At 40.6% G+C, this 21,269-nt stretch overlaps 1 protein-coding gene across 1 annotated transcript in view; it reads left to right on the top strand.

Moving 5' to 3' along the window:
• LOC108704403 (sodium- and chloride-dependent GABA transporter 3-like) overlaps positions 1-4,508 on the top strand; it is an 88,858-nt gene extending 84,350 nt beyond the window's left edge. Inside the window, exons 14-15 of the mRNA XM_018240934.2 lie at positions 2,099-2,269; positions 3,757-4,508. Of these exons, the coding sequence (XP_018096423.2) occupies positions 2,099-2,269; positions 3,757-3,909 (324 nt within the window). The 3' untranslated portion in view covers positions 3,910-4,508. The remainder of the gene's footprint in view (positions 1-2,098; positions 2,270-3,756) is intronic.
• The last annotated feature ends 16,761 nt before the right edge of the window (positions 4,509-21,269 follow it).

Genomic DNA, 21,269 nt, shown 5'->3' with positions numbered 1-21,269 from the left:
CTCCAGGTCATTAATAAACAAGTTGAAAAGCAAGGGACCTAGTACAGAGCCCTGCGGTACTCCACTAACAACACTGGTCCAATTAGAAAATGTTCCATTTACCACCACTCTTTGGGGCAAATTCACTAAGATCCGATGTTGCGCCGGCAATAGCTTCGACACACCCCGGCCGCACTTCACCAGGCATAGTTTCGCCAGCGCTACGCAAATTCACTAAAATGCAAAGTTGCGCTCAGGGAGGCGAACGGTAGCGACGTTGCGCTAGCGTTAATTCGTCAAGCAACGCAAAGTTGCGATAGCATACAGCGTGAAGTTAAAGTAAAATGAACGTATATGTAGCAGCAAATACATTACATTACACAAGCTGGGAAAACTTCATAAAATAAAGTCGTTATTTTGCCCTACACATGCGCCCACTATATAGTTTAGGTGCCATATGTTAGGAAATGTAGGGGGGAAGGAGGGTACCCCCAAAAAAATGTATGATCTTTTTCAGCCTATCACCCTTAAAAAAGGAGAAGACGCCAGCGTTTTTTGGGAATTAGAAAAAAATTTCAACTTTTTTTGAAGCAATCCCTATCTACTCTATTGCATTTCGCCTGGTCTCAGTTGGCGAAGGCAAGTCTGGCGCAAGAGTTAACGTTCATGAAAATCCGCAAGTTAGTGAATTAGCATAGTTACATCCCTTCGCCATAGCGCAACTTCGCCTGGCGTAAGGGTGCGAAGTAGCGCTAGAGTAGGTCCACTTCGCTAGCGAATTTACGCCAGTGTCCATTAGTAAATCAGCGAAGTAACGAAAAGACGTCACGCTGGCGAATTTGCGCTATCGTTAGCCACTTTAGTGAATTTGCCCCTTTGTAATCTTTTAGCCAGTTCTCTATCCAGGTACAAATACTATGTTCCAGGCCAACATTCCTTCATTTAACCAGTAACCTTCTGTGTGACACTGTATCAAATGCTTTAGCAAAGTCTAAGTAAATCACATCCACTGCCATCCCAGAATCAAGGTCTCTACTTACCTTCTCATAAAAGGGAATTAAATTAGTCTGTCATGATCGGCTATACTTAAAACCTTGCTGGCACAAACTCATACTATTATGTTGTCAACTATCTTATCCTTTAAATTTTCCTTCCCATCACTCACTTTCCTTACCCAGCTTTGTACATAAAAAAATGACATTATACTTTTTAAATGAAATAATCTTGGTAAGACTTGGTCAGCCTAAACATTTACAAATGACAAAGGCTGTTTTGTTTGGGTCCATGTGCTGGACCTGATGCTCCGCTTATGATTTGTACCCCAGATTTCACATCTTTTGTTTATTCCTAATAAAATGATAAAGCCGAGCTGTACAATGTATTGGGGGATAAGGCAAACGTTATGACAATGGAACAAGCAGAACAGCCCAAGAGTAAAGGTCTCAGGTCCATGAGAATTATTTACACGGAGACCGGAGACAATGTATAAATTCACCACCTGCACCAGTTCTGTTGCTATTGGATTATCTGATATAGTTGTATCAGGTTTAGGAATATTACTTAATCCTACATTAATGAATTCAACAACTTTATTCATGGCTACTAAATTATACACGTGCTTTTTCTCTCAATTTCTTCCCCTAAACATTCTTCATCCTGCTCCATGGGAATAATTTGCTATTGAAAAACCAGTGATGTTTCAGTGAAGTTCTATATAAACAGTTTGAAACGAGAAAAAAGTTGTATGAGTGCAGAAAATTAGCATATTTCTGACAAACTTTTCAATTAGGAAAAATGCTCAACTTTTGACAATTCAACTCATGTTATTGTTTCAGCTGTATACAAACAGGGAGCAGGGATTGTAGCTCATTAGAGCAATAGTATTCTGCACCCTGGGTCCTCTTTCTTCCCCTTGTGAGTTTGTGATGCTGATTTTAGGTTCCAGTTTCCAGTTTCTAATTTGCTCACAGTTAAGTTTTTTAATGGAAGAACATTGTTCCTTTAATGGAAGTATCCTATGAGCCAAGCAGCCCATGTAGGGTATCTATCTTGGCCGTAGTAAAGGGATTGGGCAAAAACTAACTAACTAGCTTGTAACAAAAATATGTCTCTCTTTCAGAGCATCTTCATATTTTTTTTGGTGAAATACAAGCCGCTGAAATACAATAATGTATATACATATCCTGCTTGGGGATACGGCATAGGGTGGATGATGGCTCTCTCGTCCATGGTGTGTATTCCTTTGTGGATTATAATCAAGATGTGGAAGACTGAAGGCAGCTTCTTACAGGTAAGAGAAGCAGCATCTCTCATCAATATTATGGGAAATATAGCAAAAATGGCATTTGGAGATGGTGCATCATTCTGTTCTGATATCTGATAAATACAAGCCATCCAAATGTCATCATCATCATTTATTTATATAGCGCTGTCAAGATACGCAGTGCTTCTCCTGCCGGGTGTCTCCTAAGTCACCGGTTTCCAACCAGTGGCTCATGAGCAACATTTTGCTCTCCAACCCCTTGGATGTTGCTCCCAGTGACCTCAAAGCAGGTGCTTATTTTTCAATTCCAGGCTTCCAGGCAAGTTTTGGTTGCCCAAGCAGAACCTCCTGTAGGCTTCTTCCCTCTCAGGAATTTTTTTCATACTTTTGTTGCCCTTAATCTCTTCTTACATTTGAATGTTGCTCATGGGTAAAGAAGGCTGGGGACCCCTGTTCTAAGTGAATCTGCCTCTACGTTGGTATTAGCATCCTCTCCTTCCTGGGCCTGAAACAATTTTGTCGGCCTGGGTGCAGACACGGGCAGACGATTTCAACAAAGAAATCTTTGCATCCCTATGCTGAACTCATCCACGTGTTCCTTTATTTGGGCTGACACAATTGTTCCAGGTGCAGGAAGGAGAGGATCCTAATGCCAGCATAGAGGATGATAGAGGCTGGATTTAAGCTGGCCCATTTTCAGTTCCATCTGGCATTAGCTTTAGACTCAACTGAAGGAGAGGGTGTGTCATGCAAGTCATTACACTATCTATGATATCTAAATCCCCAAAACTCTGGTTAGTTTGTACGTAAATTCATGGAGGGATGTGCACTAGTGATGTGTGGCTTGAGAAAATTTTCACCCTGACCCGCTCCCGCCACACCCAGCTTTCCCCCTCTATTTATAGACCTGCACTGACCAGATCCGCCGATGACATCACAAAAGACACCCGGCAGTGTAAGGTCCAGTAAAAGGTGCACAAGGTCGGCCCAAACCTGCCTGACCCGTGGGTCTCACAGTTACCGGGCCGGACCTCACATCACTAATGTGCAGCCAAAGATGCAGAGGCCATGCACAATATTGGTTTGGATTTTATGGCCTGCAGCATACATGAAGTTGCACATGTGGGTTGATAGAATAACTAAGATGATGGGAACTCAATCATGAAAGTTGGCTAATATAAACAAGATGAGCCTTCATCACAATGTCCAAAGGAACTTGGGTAATAATGGTTGGAAAAGGTCACCATGGCCAACTTCTCACCAGTGGAAGAGTCTTTGGTTTTGAAATCTTAGATAAGAGAACTCTTCCTTTTTTGAGTGCATTCTCTTACTGTATATCAACTCCAAATATATATCCATGTTTAACTTCTCTAATACTGCTTTGTTCATTTGTTAATGATCTGAATTATTTGACATTGACTGTATCATCCTATGTCTAATGGGTTCCAGCAGAACCTCAACAGGTTGATAATGGTCTTTCATCTGCACTAACGTTCCATTGTTTCATTTTGTAGAAACTGAAGAGCTTGACGTTACCCAGCCCAGACCTGAAAATGAGGGGGAAGATGGCGGCCGGCACCTGCACCGCGACAGTAAATGACTGTGACGCTAAACTTAAAGGTGACGGGAACATATCGGCCATTACAGAGAAAGAAACGCACTTCTGAAGAATATTGCTGATTGTTTCGTAAAACACAAACTCAGACAAAAAAAAAAAAAGAGAGATTTCACTTAAATGTAGCGTCTCGCTTGTTTCGCACAAAATCTTAACAGGTTAATTTTAAGGTGCACATTGTATACTTGTTTAAAAGTGTTTTTTATTTCATTGTTATATAAGTGACTGATTTCAGTATTGTTTGGTCTCTTTAGTGCCAATTTTATGTAATATTGTGAAACTGGTCAACGTTTCCTAGAGATAGAGACACGTAATGTGCTGTACCGTTTTTATACCTGGATTTTATGACATGTCGTGTTTCTAATCCGTCCGTATCTCAGACCGTTCCACTTTATAACGTGTTTGTCTAGAAAGATGCGTTTCACAGGATCCTCGTTAACAGAGTTTATTAACTGGACCGGATTTGTAGCTGCGTAGAGCCTCGTTTAACGCTTCCCATCACCTTTATGTGTAACCACGACGACTGTTCCTTGTATGAGGTCAAAAGTCACTTTAAAGGGTAAATTGTACTGTTTTAGAATGTAGTCAACTTTATTATTTTTTTGTTTCCTGGAAAATCAAAGGGGCAGATTTAATAAAGGGTGAAGTGGCCGTTGGTAGTGATAATCCGCCAGAAATCTCGTCCACAGGGACATCGCCTATTTACTAACAATCGTAGTCAATTCGCTAGTTAAAGAGTCTGTTGCTAGCGGAGTTTCTCGCCCTATCGCCAGGCACATTTTCAATCAGACGGATGGTCGTTACTCCACAAATTCATTAAACTGCGACTTTTACAGAACGTTACCTCTTTCGCCAGAGTTTCCTTCGCCACCTTAGACCTGGCGAACTGATAAGATGAAGCTTCATCCTCCTCAATTTTATATCAGTGACATCAGATCCCGTATGCTGGAAAGTCATGAAGGTTGTAAAAAACGATGGCGACTTTTAATTTTTTTAAAGTGTGATTGCCTTCAAAAGTCTTAAATATTAAAGATTTTTGTATTTTTTAACCAATTTGAGGGGCAAGGCACATTTGTTTTAGGGTGGGCTCATGTCTAGGGCATTAGAGGGTCTGTTTCATGTGTAATAATAAGTGGCCACTTCAAGCATTTGCACCAACATCTCTAATAAAGACGTATATACAACCTATATGTACCCGGCCTATTCAAATTGACCTTAGTGTAAGGGGCACATTTACCTAGGGTCGAATATCGAGGGTTAATTAACCCTCGATATTCAACCGTCAAAGTAAAATCCTTCGACTTAGAATATCGAAGTCGAAGGATTTACCGCTATTCCTATGATCGAACGATCGAAGGAATAATCGTTCGAACGATTAAATCCTTTGAATCGAATGATTCGAAGGATTTTACTCCATCGATCGAAGGATATTCCTTCGATCAGAAATTTGATAGAAAGCCTATGGGGACCTTCTCCATAAGATAACATTGGCCTCAATAGGTTTTAGGTGGCGAACTAGGGGGTCGAAGAATTTTTTAAAGAGACAGTACTTTGACTATCGAATAATCGAATAGTCGAACAATTTTTAGTTCGAATCGTTCGATTCGAAGTCGAAGGTCGAAGTAGCCAAAAAAAACATTCGAAATTCAAACTATTTTTCCTCTATTCCTTCACTCGAGCTAAGTAAATGTTCCCCACAGAGTACTAACAAATTTTCGCTAGGCAGAAATGAATGCTAGCGACTGATCGCTAAGAAATGCTCGCGCTGATGAATTAATAACGAAACTTCACCAGTGTTCGGCTGCTGAGACGCAACTTCTCATTTTAGTGAATTAGCGCAGTGGTAACAAATTTACACCTGGTGAAGTTGCATGAAGTGTGGTGTAGCATTCGCTGGTGAAAATTCGCCATTTAGTGAATTTGCCCCAATATGTTTTGTGGGGACCTGAAGGAGCCTATGATAGGACACGTCATTACAAGTCCTCTCTTTCTCCAGCTTTAGCTCCATTTCTTTGCTGGCATCATCAAGTCTGGACAAGTCTATTCAACAATCCTTGGGCTATTCCAAAAAGAACGTTTTAAGTTCAGCAATGGCACGTCTGGGCAGCTTCCAATGAGTAGGCTCATTTAACAAACATTTCAAATTTCATACTGATTTTTTTTTAATTGAACTTGATCTTGAGTTTTTTTTTTTTTATTCATTTGAAGTTTTAGTTGCAGCATTTTTTTTTATTCTTAAATTCAGTTTGTAAATAGAAATAATTCATATTCATGAGTTTTTAATGCAGATTTCTTGCATTGCGGTAAAAACCTCAATTCAGTAAATTTGCCCTGAAATGTCCTTACTCTCTTGTGCTTGCAACGTGGCACCCTGATATAGTGACTGCCCAAATCAAATGTGCTCCATAATTCTAGCGACAGAGATCGTGCGAGCAATAACGGAGAATATTCATGATATTTATATTTATTGATCTGGCACCTTCACGGCTGGATCGGAGTTGAACGTTCCTGGGCCAACTGTGTCTCAGAACCCAAGATTTCTTAAGGTGGCCATAGACCATACGACATACGATTTTCAGACAGTGTGTGTAAAGTCCCGAGATTTTTCGTCCGGCGGAGATCGGTCGTTTGGTCCATCGGACAGGTTTGATTTTGCCCCGACCAATCCCGCCGGAGCCCATTGTGCTCTCATCGTAATCTGATAGTTTGGCCCCCGATATAGCCATGCCTGTTAGTGGTATATCGGGGAAAGATCAGCTCGTTTGGCGACATCTTTGCGTCTATGGCCACCTTTACTTAGCTGATGTGAAACTTTAATAGGAGACCTTCCATTACTTATTGGCACCATAGAGATCTACTGGTCCCAGTGAGTTCTATCACATGGGTTTATGATTGGCTACACACATGCACTACACAGCTATTCCTAATGACGTGTAAAGGTGGCCATAGACACAACAACTACGATCTTTCTTGGAAAAGATGTTACCAAGAAAGATTGTTCGTTTCAATACACACGTGTAGAGCTGAATGGTCAGATATACATATAGAAACAATAGAATTCTACCTGTATCTGATGATTCAGCACTAAAGGTGGCCATAGACACACAGATCCTATTGTACGAATCGAGGATTCGTACGATTTTCGGATTGTGTGTGGCGTGTGCCGACATGCCGGAGCCCACAGCACATCATATATGGCCGAACAATCAGATTGCCCCCGATATAGCCATGTTTGTTAATGGCATATCGGGGAAAGATCCGCTCGTTTGGCGATGTGGCCAAACGAGCGGATCTTTGTATCTATGGCCACCTTAACAATGGCCAATGTTTGGGTCCCTTCAAAGGCACCTGATCAGAATTTTCCATCCAGTCTGATCGACGAGCCATATCCTTCTGCCCATATCGGTCGGCTCTTTTCCCACCATACTCGCACCGAATATTGTACGAAAATGTGTTTCTTATGATTTTATCTGTGTGTCTATGGCCACCTTTATAGTGACTGTTGTGTTTGTGTATCCACAGCTGTGAAATAAGCAGGGAGGGCTAGAACCATCATCCAATCAGATCTCCAGACAAACAGATCTCCATCCAATGGACCAGCAACTAAAGGTGGCCATACATGGAGAGATCCGCTCATTTGGCGATGTCGCCAAACGAGCGGATCTCCCTCCGATATGCCCACCTTGAGGTGGGCAATATTGGCTGATCCGATCGTGGGCCCTACGGCCCAACGATCGGATCCTAACGATGCCCAAATGGGCGGTCGGATCGCGGGACCGCATCAACGAATAGATGCGGCCGCGATCCGACGGGATTTTCTGTCCCATCCGATCGAGATCTGCCCGACTTTCGGCCAGATCTCGATCGGTGAAGCCCATCGTGGGGCCCCATACACGGGCCAATAAGCTGCCGACATGGTCTGTCGGCAGCTTTTATCGGCCCGTGTATGGCCAGCTTAAGGTCCTCTTGAGAGAGAATAAAATTCTGTGTATGCAGAGCCCCCCTAACTTGAATTCTGTTCTCAAGCTAACTTTGGTCACTAGTACCCTGGCTTTGAGGCAGAACCACCTGCTTTGATGTAAGAGCAGTTTTTTCTGGGCTGTGGAGCAATATCTCTAAGTTCTCCAAATGGTATCTCCAGAAAACACCAAATGAAAATAATTAAGCAGAGCTCCTCCCTGTTTTCCAGTTCTATAAAGTACAAACTGTCACGTGCCGCTCACTCTTCTAACACTGTGTGTGTATCGTGGGCTTTACCCTGCTGCGTTGTAAAGCTCAGCAATGGCGGATACAGTAGTACAATCTCGTGATCACTGTGTCTTCTCCTTCTTCCCAATACCTCACCCGCCAGCTGTACAGTGAGTGATATTACATATATATCTAAATACTACAATATATATACTAATATACAGGATTATATGGGAAACAACTACATATTCTATATTTATATTAATATACAGTTTATTATACACAAGCCATTTAGCCATTATATTCCATACAGAGAATAGTTTACATTGTAAATACATAGAAGTATTTACATTTTTGCCATATTACAGATACTCTATTTTGTCAAATGAACATTTCTGTGGTTTGCCTAAAACAGCAGCCCAATACAATATGGCCGCCATGTTGTTTCTGCTTGGGACTAAAAGTGCAGGGGTTTGTCAAGTCCGATTAATATAATTTTCATTTATGTCCCTTTTGTATATTGCTTTTTTTTTCTTTTTAGAAGCTCCAAAATGGCTGAAATGTGAGGTTTGGCAACTGGTTTATAGTTATTTGTAGCTGGGGAGGATTTGACAAAGGTCAGTCTCAGAGAAACAGGCAATAGAACAACTCCCACCACACTTGGTCTTGATAGAGGGAAGAAGAAATGGACCAGCAATTAAGGTCCTTATGGCTCTTGAGAGAGAATGAAATTCTGTGGATGCAGAGCCCCCCTAACTTGAATGAATTCTGTACTCAAGCTAACTTTGGTCACTAGTACCCTGGCCTTGAGGCAGAACCACCTGCTTTGCTGTAAGAGCAGTTTTTTCTGTGTTGTGGAGCAATATCTCGAAGTTCTCCAAATAATATCTCCCTTTTTAGAAGTCAATAATAAATATGTGATTCCTTTCAGATGAGCCAGTGCTGCACTATGGAACTGCCTTCTGGCAGGCTGTTGTTCCCCCTACTCAATGTAACTGAATGTGTCTCAGTGGGACTTGGATTTTACTATTGAGTGTTGTTCTTAGATCTACCAGGCAGCTGTTATCTTGTGTTAGGGAGCTGCTATCTGGTTACCTTCCCATTGTTCTGTTGTTAGGCTGCTGGGGGGGAAAGGGGTGATATCACTCCAACTTGCAGTACAGCAGTAAAGAGTGACTGAAGTTTATCAAGTCACATGACTGGGGGCAGCTGGGAAACGGACAATATGTCTAGCCCCATGTCAGATTTCAAAATTAAATATAAAAAATCAGTTTGCTCTTTTGAGAAATGGATTTCAGTGCAGAATTCGGATGGAGCAGCACTATTAACTGATGTGTTTTGAAAAAAAACTATTTTTATGACAGTATCCCTTTAAATACACAATTTCCTTGATATTTGGGGATAGAACATGCTTCCTAATATTAAAAGGGTTTCCAACATTTTGATGATGCTGACAAATTGTCTGGGTAGGAGCATATGGGGAGGGGGATCACCTGTTTTCGCAGTGATCATTTTTCTTTAAATGTAAACCTTCAAAAAGTTTAATGTAAAACTGCCCATAGAGCACCCATAAGCACTTCAGCAAAACTTTGGCAATATACATAATTTCTCAAGATATGATGTTTTGGAATGTAATGAATGTAAAACAATAGCGCCACCCGCTGGTTATTTCTACCACCTGGCGGCACTTGCTAAAAATGAATTAATTACGGTAGCGCATTGGTTGAAATGACCAGCAGGTGGCGCACATTCATTATATTACTATATCATTCATTATAGTCCTACATCATTTATTATATTACTATATCATTCATTATATTACTACATCATTTATTATATTACTACATCATTTATTATATTACTATATCATTTATTATATTGCTATATCATTTATACTAATCATTTATCTATCATCATTTCATTATATTACTGTATATCATTTATTATATCACTGTATCATTCATTATATTACTGTATCATTTATTATATTACTATATCCTTCATTATATTTCTATATCATTTATTATATTACTACATCATTTATTATATTACTATATCCTTCATTATATTACTGTATCATTTATTATATTACTATATCCTTCATTATATTACTGTATCATTTATTATATTACTATATCATTCATTATTTTACTTTATCATTCATTATATTACTGTATCATTCATTATATTACTATATCATTCATTATATTACTGTATCATTTATTATATTACTACATCATTTATATATTACTATATCCTTCATTATATTACTAAATCATTCATTATATTACTATATCATTCATTATATTACTGTATCATTATTATATTACTATATCATTCATTATTTTACTATATCATTCATTATTTTACTATATCATTTATTATATTACTATATCATTCATTATTTTACTATATCATTCATTATATTACTGTATCATTCATTATATTACTGTATAATTCAGTTCAGTTTGAACCACTTTAGCCCTAAGTAAAGAAGCGCTGAGCATATATCATATATATCATATATAGCATGGAAATCTGGGGGTCACAATTTGTTAAAGGGGAAGATTGCTCCCCCAATTAGTAGTCCAATATTTGTTCGCACCCCCATCTCATATCAGTATTGCACATACACAGGGATATGTTATCAGATATATATATACCTATAGATAAGAAATACTTACAATTTGGCGAATTGGCAATTCTTGTAATTCAATGAAATTTGTTATTTTGAAGCTTCTAAACTGTTTTGCTGATTAAAAGTGACCTGAATGAGTCTTGAAAGTTCCACAAAAATCCATGATATGTCAGGGAACCCCCTCCCCTCACTGTACTTGGGAAATATGACATTTTTGTTCCATTGAGATGAATATTTGGTGGAAGTGGGTTTGTGGGCATCTCTGCTGTCTATTTCAAGAGGCATAATCAATAGTTGAATTTGTCCCTTTTCAATTCGCCACAAAATTTGCACATTTCCTGTAAAATTCAAAAAATTTGCAAACGCGAATTTTGACTCCGGCGACAATTCAGCTTTTTAACTGTTGCTGGCGTCTAAATTTTCACAACAAATTCACGAATTTATTTGTCGGTGGCGAAACGCGTAAATTTGCCCATCACTAATGATCAGTTGTCCTGCTTGGGCAACCCCGGAAAAACCCTGAATCTTAACAGTAAATATTTGAAACTGAGCCCTAAACGCCTTTCCTTTGGGGTAAACTTACTTTACCCACAGCAGGTCTTAGACTTTGGGCTGGAGATTAGTGATGGGCGAATTTCTCCCATTTTGCTTCGCCAAAAAATTCGGAAGAAAATCTTCGAAAAATTCGTGAAACTCAAAAATTGACACCCACGTCAATTCTGATGCAGGCGGTAAAGTCAATGGACATCCGAACAGTGTTGACGCTCGGCGATTTTGACGCGAGCGACTTTTCGGACATGCGTCCAAATTTTTTTGATTCGCCAACTAATTTTCTCAGGAGTTTCGAGAATGTATTCGCAGTGGCGAAACGTGGAAATTCACCGCAAATTCGCGCCAGGCGAATATATTTGCCCATCGCTATTGGAGATATCTTCTGAAGGTTATGGGACAGTTGCCCAGAAATAAAGACTTTTCTCAATTAATTTCTATTTTCTATTTGTGACTGTTTTCTAATATTGAAGTGAAAAGTTTCATGTTTCCCCTTCTTATGTGTTTGTGAAGCGGCTGTGGGAGGGGGGGTCGGCGACCCTGTAAATGATCCATGAGTTGTTCCATTTGTTTGTCTCTGCTGAGCAGAATCCCTGAGTGTCATTAAAGGCAACTGTTAGACTTGATACAATAGTTACACTTATATTCCCCATAGATCCTACTGAGAAATGGACCAACTAATTGTTCAGCCAATTGGAACAGAACCTGCAACTGGATCACTAAATTGACCCACTCACACTCACACATCCAACAGTCAACTTTACAACATAGAAAGTCATTTAAAAAAGTCTACTGAAGTGATAAAAGTGTTTGGAAGGGGAAGAAGCCCATTAATGTTGTGTAGAATTTAGTGAGGAACATTCTGATGGAACTGAGGTGTATTTGTTCCGTCCTCTCCAGCCTCAAGGTAACAAAATATCCTTTTCCTTTGCATAATATTCAGTATTATCTAAAGCTTCTTTGCAGTTGGTCTTTAGCCCCCTCCCCAATTCCAGCAGGACAGTTTCATCATGACCTCAAACTACGGACAAATCAACCTCCGCTAAATATGGCTCCGCCGCACACTGGCTAGAAGCCATCTTGTTCCTGAGGATGGTTGCCGGCCGACCAATAACTAACTGTCGCATTTACCTCCTCACTAATGTGCCACGCGCTGTTGTTGTACATGTGACAATTTTACCACTAACAATTTACTGATTTTTTTTTTTTTTAAGAAAGTTTTTTGGAAAAAAATTCCTACTAGGATGTGTTTTTTTTAAAAGCAATATATGAAATGTCCTTGTCATTGTGATGACTCTTTTGATATGTAGTAGCGCAACACTCCCTTTGATGATGTATTTGGAAAATTAAAAAGAAACCTACAAACGATACAGGGGAATTGTCTTTATTCCGGACGGTTCTAATCGCGAGATTCTTCAACTCAAAACTCAGAAATAAATATTGAAATGTTTTATAAGGTTGGAGCCTTGATGAAGAAAAGAGCTGCTGTCCTGCCATTAAATGTGTGTTCCACTGCACTGTCCAACCTTACCCTGCGTCCATGTGTACTCATCCCAACAACACACCCTATTGGCTGCTCCAACACTCAGCCGACTTGAATTCCTCCAAACTCAATTCTGCATCTCATTCCTTTGCATTTAAATGTAGCACAAGGGATCAGTGCGAGGCTGAATCTGCAAAATTTGGAAATGTGTAAAACAGCGAATACTAAGGGAAATATTTCATAAAAGGCTGCGGAGGTGCAAAGAATATGGAATATTAGCACAGAAGTCATTGACAGAGTCTCTCCTGGTTCATTTAATTTCATATAAATATTTGGAATAAAGAGAATAAATTATGAGGATATTAGAAGTCACTGAGCGGTTGTTCTGTGACCATATAAAGGCACAAGGCTACAGGCTGAGTTATACAGGGAACTCTGAGTATCACTCATGTATTATAAGGGATAATGTACCCCCTACTGTAAATGATAAGGATATTAGAAGTCACTGAGGGGTTGTTATGTGACCATATAAAGGCACAAGGCTGCAGGCTGAGTTATACAGGGAACTCTGAGTATCACTCATGTATTATAAGGATAATGTACCCCCTACTGTAAATGATAAGGATATTAGAAGTCACTGAGGGGTTGTTCTGTGACCATATAAAGGCACAAGGCTGCAGGCTGAGTTATACAGGGAACTCTGAGTATCACTCATGTATTATAAGGGATAATGTACCCCCTACTGTAAATGATAAGGATATTAGAAGTCACTGAGGGGTTGTTCTGTGACCATATAAAGACACAAGGCTGCAGGCTGAGTTATACAGGGAACTCTGAGTATCACTCATGTATTATAAGGGATAATGTACCCCCTACTGTAAATGATAAGGATATTAGAAGTCACTGAGGGGTTGTTCTGTGACCATATAAAGGCACAAGGCTGCAGGCTGAGTTATACAGGGAACTCTGAGTATCACTCATGTATTATAAGGGATAATGTACCCCCTACTGTAAATGATAAGGATATTAGAAGTCACTGAGGGGTTGTTCTGTGACCATATAAAGGCACAAGGCTGCAGGCTGAGATGACCATATATAAGGATACATTTTACAAATTAGCCATAAAACTAGTTTATTAAATACACAACCAAAAGTACAGAAATCAGACAAAACAAAGTGCAAAATCCAGGCTGTTTCCTCTCAGCAATGCCCAGAGCAGTTGTTTATTGAGGAGATTCTGAGTCTCTAAATATACTAAGAAGACTCTGCTTGTGGGCTGAAGCCTCATATCTTGGGTGGGGACAAGACAATTCCACAGTGAGACGAGTGGGTCGGAGCCGCATCTCCGCTACAGACGCTCAGGGTTGGGACAAGCAGCAACTTCCATGGGCCCAGCAGTGAGTGTCGTGTGTGTAACAAGGTTTTGTATTCTTGTGTCATCTGCTGTTTTACTTTGTATTTAAGTACATTTGCAACGTGTCCGTTTTATATGTTTTTATATTCCAATACTGTATAAAATGTAGATTCAGATAGACATAGATTTACTGCAGAGCTTGCGCTTCATTCCTGCCGTTTGCTTTCATTGGAGACTCTCTTGTGCTAATGAACAACTGATCCCCCTCTAGCAACGAATCAGAAGTTTTCATTATTCTGACTGCATTAGTCCAGTAACCCATGGCAACTAATACTGCTTCCTGATTGGTTGTTCTAAAAGAAGTTGACTCCGCTTGTGTTCCTGTATAATAACATATCTGTCAACATGGGCATCTGCAAATAGGGGTAATGGAGGGCACCAGAATTTTCCATTGCCCCAGATTGCTGTTAAATGTTCCATGATGCCCTGCTTGTCCTCGCTTCTTCTAATCTCCCTGCTTCTCCAGAAAATAATCCAATATGGCCATGTGTTCCAGTGTGTAATATGCTGATTATCCATTTTCTGTACAAATTATACTGGCAAGTCTTGGAGTAATATCCAGATTGCTAGATTTCCATAGTAATTATACAGCCTCATACCCATTATATTTTTTATTTAGTGATTATCCTGGCTTGACTGGGGTTAATATGCTCATTATTTATTTTCTGTAGTAATTATACTGGCACATCAAGTACCTGTTATCCTTTCTATTTAGTGATTATCCTGGCCTGTCTGGGGTTAATATACTCGTTATTTATCTTCTGTAGTAATTATACCGGCACATCTGTGGTCCAAGTACCTGTAATCGTTTCTATGTAGTGATTATACTGGCCTGTCTAGGGTTAATATGCTCATTTTTCTAAGTCTAAATAAACAGGTTGAATTGACGACTTTGCCCCCACCAGGAATATTTTCTGCTGACGCCCAAGTCTGTCTGATTATAATCCCACGTCTGTCCATGTGCTTGCGAGCGATACAGAATTTTTATTTCTGGTATATTGCTTATGCATATGGTTGTTCTGTTAATAATAATAAAAATAATTATAATAATAAAAATATAGCACAGTTGGTCAAATATCATCTCTGAAAAGAACCAGTTACATCCCATCATTACTTTGTATCCATATTGGCATTAATACTTTAATGTCATTAATTAAGAATATTATATCAAATACATCGTTCAAAGGGAAATTCAGTTTGTACAGCGCTGTGGAATATGTTGCCATTAGGTAAATATATGAATTACTGACATGTGATGGGACCCAACAAACACTAGGGGGCAACAAAGAACAACGGAAAGCTTCCCCTACACTATAAACTTACAATATCCAGCGCTGGGTTAGTTGGGGGTTACACTGGTGCCGTTATAGTGATGTCTGGAATCACAAATTGATGCCCCGACATGAATAAAACTCTGCACATGGAATCCATTGACTTGGGAAACTGTGCAGCTGATATACAGTATGTGTTGAACTGCAAAACACCACATTATCTTAGCCAATCCCTGGCTGCCCAGCGCTGATTGTATGTTCCAGCTGCATTTGCCAAGGATGATGGGAATTGTAGTTCATCAGCTGCTGGTGTGGCTGGAACTAATTATCAAGATAATGAGTGGGGGTAATTTTCAGTGCACAGAAATGGCAGAAAATTAACAGAGCAGGAGCCTCGTGATCTCAACTGATCTGAACACAAGTGACAAGTCATTTTGCTTCTTATTAACCAAGAATTCTATTTTCCTTTAATTTGTTCCCTCTGCAGCCTGCGGCCTCCATTTACCTCTTATGCCCAAAACTACTCACCTTTTCACTCACAAACTGGGCAGAAATTGCACATTAGAACAATCTGACATTGCCCCAGTCTGAACTATAGAAAAATGCACAGAACTATGTATATAAACCATACAATCCCTTAATCCCAATATTTCTCCCCATTTGTCAGCCTTGTTGGAAACCAATATCTGTTTGTTGGTTAGTGTCTGTTTAATTGGCAGCCAGTAGCTGTCTGGGGGTTAGAGGCTTTCTAGTTGGAGGTTAGTGGCTGTCTCGTTGGCTTTCAGTAGCTATCTGGTGGTTAGTGGCTGTCTAGTTGTCAGTCAGTGTTTGTCTAGTTGGAGGCCAGTAGCTGTCAGGTGGTTAGAGGCTTTCTACTTGGAGGTTAGTGGCTTTTAGTTGGATGACATTTTGATCTTCTCTATAGATTTATCTAATCATCTTCTTGAGGTTCATGAAGATATATAAAACGTTCCGAGGTTTATTGCTGTTGTAGTGGTTTTCCCTATTCGGGTTCCTATTGCTCCAATCCCGGCTCTTATTTGGAAAGGAGGGAACATTCCTTTGAATCTTCCTTTGAATCTTCATAGGAGTAATGTGTCTTTGCTTCCACCTCAATTATCCCGATGTTCGTCTGCTTGGCTTTATTGAGGCTGATGCTTCTGATATTGATGCGGGGGCCAGAGACAAGTCCAATGGGTAATCATTCCTTTTCTGAAAAGTTCTCACATACACAAAAAAATTACCATATTGATAATCAACAATTACTGGAGGTAATCACTTTTTATAGAAACATCTGCAGGATATTCAAACATTGCAAAATCTGAGCCCTAGTCAAGCTCAATGGTTTCTCTTCCTAACCAGGTTCAGTTTCATTAGACCTTATTGCCCAGAAGCTTTGCCCATGAGGATCTCCCAGCAAAGGACAGAGGGTCTCTTATTCCCCCATCTAAGATAATTACCTCTCTTTCTCCCCGGCTTGTTTCCCAACTAACACTGCTCAGTCTTCTGCTCCATCTCCTACTGACCCACATTCGTACCCCCTGATTTAATTCTGCTTGTTCCCAACAAACTCATGAGTCAGAACCAGCAGGGCCTGGAGGGGTAATGGAAATGTAAAGATTTGAGATACAAATCATTATCCCAAGGTTTGGGGGTGCAGGAGTATAGTGGGGACAGTGGGGTTCCTGACTGATGTACAATATCAATATATGTGTGAGATACAGATCATTATCCCAAGGTTTGGGGGTGCAGGAGTATAGTGGGGACAGTGGGGTTCCTGACTGATGTACAATATCAATATATGTGTGAGATACAGATCATTATCCCCAAGGTTTGGGGGTGTAGGAGTATAGAGGGGACAGTGGGGTCCCGAGTGATGGACTGTTTCATTACATTTATGCAAATAATCCCAGAGCTGACACTTTGTTGCTGCAGATTGATGGTTCCATTATAATATAAAATTTTTGGGAGTCAGCAGAACACTCTACCTTGGGGAAAGGAACCCACAGCAGCAGTTATGACTGATTAATATACTCAAAATAATTCCCTCGGCTTCTCAGGCCATTTATTGTAAAGCATTAACTAAAGCTTCTGAGATTCTCTCCTCTATCTACTAAGATTATAGAATGAAGGAGCCAATATGTTACATTGTATTTGTATTGGGACACAAACCAGTGTATTTTATTAGTGGCCCTAAAAGCTAAATTCTCCCTAAGTGTCAGCTCATAGCAGCAGAGCTCACAATTAAATGCCAAAAGTAGCCACAATAGTCTTTAGGAATCTGCTGGGTTTCTGCAAACTCAAATAATCTTACAGATGTCAAATCCTAATCATATTCCCTTTCATTTATTATAGCTACAGGAAAAATTATGTATTATAAAATCACTTCACATTAAATGATCAACATATCATAATGAAACAAACCAAAAATAACCAACCAACCACAAGATCTCCTGCACATATGCTGCCAGATCTGGTACCATGTCAGCGCAATGATAATATAGAGGGTCTCATAGTCCAGTGGGTGGTGCCTAGCGGGAACCCCATAGGCCTGGTCTGAATACAATAGTTCAGACTGTTCAAGAGTAAGATTCTAAGAACTGCTGTCATCTGACCATGCACTCCCTTAGCGACTGATAAGAAAGTGCTCCTGGGTCTCCTCCTCCCAACAATCCATGGGGCAATCCCTGTTGTCAATGGTTAAGTCAAGTTGCCTCGGGAATACAGTTTTCCCTGGAGAAAAAGCCAACAGATGTCAAAGAAAACTTTCTGGCAATTAAGGTAGCAAAGGCTTTCCTCAAGGGTGTTCCCCCCACAAAACGAGAGAAACTGCAAAATAGCCCCTGATGACCCTGTAATACAACTGCCTTTAGAAAACTGTGGCCAGCTTATCCAGCCTGACATCCCACCTCTTCAGAATCTTCAGAGTGAGAACTAGGTGTGATGGGAGGGATCCCAGTCCACCTTGAACCCATGTCCCTACAAAAGGCGATACCCAGTTCCTGACACAGACTTCCCACAGGGAATCACTTCTTAGGGCCACACCGGCAAAGTTAAACTTCAGGAAAAGTGACCCAAGGAAAGCCACTGGGCACAACATGTCCAAACCACCCTCCTTCCACTGCAGGTACATTATCCCCCTTTTGACTGGATTCAGCCTGTGTCCCCAGAGAAACCCGAAAAACAGACTGTGGACCCTGGAGTAGAGAGATTCTGGCAATGGATACACTTACACTACAAACAAAAATACCAGGTAGCCCTTGTTAAGCTTTACCCTTTCCCTGTAGGCCAGCCTCCATCCCTTCCATCGCTGGACCTTTGCAGTTCCGGAATCCAGTTTCTCATCCCAATTTATACTGCAATTGTCTTCCCTCCCAAATTTTATCTCCAGGATCTTTATGTGGGATGGGGAAGTTGAAAATTCGGAAAGTTGGAAATTAGGCTCACCGTTCAATGTCCCTAAAACCTCCAAAGTTAATCATTGACCCAGAGGCCTCAGAGTAGCTTTCAATGGGTTTGTTAAATGGGACCCATCACAGGTCCACTTTAAGCAGCTGGCCCATTCATATAAAACTGCCAGTCATTGTATGAACTTACCAGGATGCCGCACTTTGCCAAAGTAAACCACAGGTACTCATCATTCACCCGGTCAAAGGACTTGGCCTGGTCCAAAGAAACGTCTTCAAGAAAAACTCAGCAAGTCCAGTTGATTTGACTTATTTTTATAGATATACCATGACCTGGATGAATGAGAACTTTCACAAACATCCAACAATAGGAATCAATATTTGTGTATATGAGATGTTAATGGTACAGTGAGTTGGTTTCAGTGCTGGGTATTGATCCGGGCCGGGGAGTGTGCGTATCTGCCACTCATTTATAATTCTAAGTATCGTAATAATTATTCACGCCATTAATGCCGCCCACTCGGGTTATTGATAGCAGAGGATTGTGCGCCGGTTACTGAGAGGGCCAATTGTGAATCAATATTTACTCTGTATCTAAAGGGTTATTGTTCTGTCTGACATTTCAAGATTGGCACCAAAAAAAATGGAAGAAAGAGAAAAAAGCAGCTAACATGGGATCTTTAATAGGTGCACTGGTTGCCAGGCAACTGATGTGGGGAACGTAATTGATTGAAGCAGCTTGATTGCAGGAATAAGTCCCCTCCATGTATTTCTGGCCAGTGAAGCATTTTTAATAGGTGGGTGAAAGGTACATGATGAAATATTGTTGGTGGATTTAGGGGTTCCTATTAGGAGCTAAATAAAAGCCTGGGGGGAGGAAAAGGTTTCATATTTTATTTTGTCAGCTTTTATTCCACTAAAGAGCAACTAACACCTGTCATGGGAAAAGGCAATTTCATTTGGTATGATGAGCGAGGGCTGCCGTATCCCGTTCCAATGCCATCAGCAGCCAGTGTCATAGCAAATAGAGCCCCTGTTCTATCCCACTTACACTAATTATAAAGGTGACATAGCAAGTGCCACCTTTCTGATGGCAGTTTCTATTCCAACATTCCTGAGCACTCAGTCTTTTCAATATCCACAACAAAGGGATAGAAACGGGAGGAAAGTGCCATGATTATTGCATTTGGTGCCCTGCAGTGTGGATTGTGCCCTGGATGAACCAGGAAGGAAGAGTGGAATGGAAGGAAGGAACTTGGGAAGGAACATGGAAGGAAGGAAATTAGATAGGAACATAGAAGAAAGGAACTTGGGAAGAAACATGGAAGGAAGGAACTTAGACAGGCACATGGAAGGGAGGAACTTGGTAAGGAACATGGAAGAAGGAACTTGGGAAGGAACATGGAAGGAAGGAACTTGGGAAGGAACATGAAAGGAAGGAACTTAGACAGGAACATGGAAGGAAGGAACTTAGATATGAACGTGGTAGGAAGGAACTTGGGAAGGAACATGGAAGGAAGGAACTTAGATAGGAACATGGAAGGAAGGAACTTGGGAAGGAACATGGAAGGAAGGAACTTAGATAGGAATATAGAAGGAAGGAACTTGGGAAGGAACATGGAAGGAAGGAACTTAGACAGGCACATGGAAGGGAGGAACTTGGTAAGGAACATGGAAGGAAGGAACTTGGGAAGGAACATGGAAGGAAGGAACTTGGGAAGGAACATGAAAGGAAGGAACTTAGACAGGAACATGGAAGGAAGGAACTTAGATAGGAATGTGGTAGGAAGGAACTTGGGATGGAACATGGAAGGAAGGAACTTAGATAGGAACATGGAAGGAAGGAACTTGGGAAGGAACATGGAAGGAAGGAACTTAGACAGGTACATGGAAGGAAGGAACTTAGATAGGAACATGGAAGGAATGAACTTGGATAGGAACATGGAAGGAATGAACTTGGATAGGAATATGGAAGGAAGGAACTTGAGAAGGAACATGGAAGGAAGGAACTTGGATAGATTTATGGAAAGAAGGAACTTGGGAAGGAACATGGGAGGGAGGAACTTGGAAGGAAGGAAGAATGACCTTCATCAGATATGGATGTTATAAATAGGGTTTCCACCTTTTGGTTTGTCCCTAATGGCTGATGACTCCATATACGTTGCACGCCATTGTTCCTTCCATGTTCCTTAAGGAAGGAAAGCCAAAGTGGAGGCATAATCGCTGAGGAGACAGGATGAAAGAGGAAATGGATGGGATGGACAGGGAATGGGGGGGGCAGAATTGGGGCAGAGATGGGGAGGGCCACAGCCAGAACAACTAGGCTTTACAAATTTACCAGCAAATATTTTGGGAAAAACCTAGACAGGATGGAAGGAAGGAACATGAGAAAGAAGTTGGTATTTGTGCAGCAGTATCAGGCTGTTGCCACTAGGGTTGCCACCTTTGCCAGCAACTAAACC

This window comes from Xenopus laevis, chromosome 4S (genome assembly GCF_017654675.1).
Source record: "Xenopus laevis strain J_2021 chromosome 4S, Xenopus_laevis_v10.1, whole genome shotgun sequence".
NCBI lineage: Eukaryota > Metazoa > Chordata > Amphibia > Anura > Pipidae > Xenopus > Xenopus laevis.
Note: the sequence above shows the minus strand (reverse complement) of the source record. Positions and strands in the feature narration are given on the sequence as shown.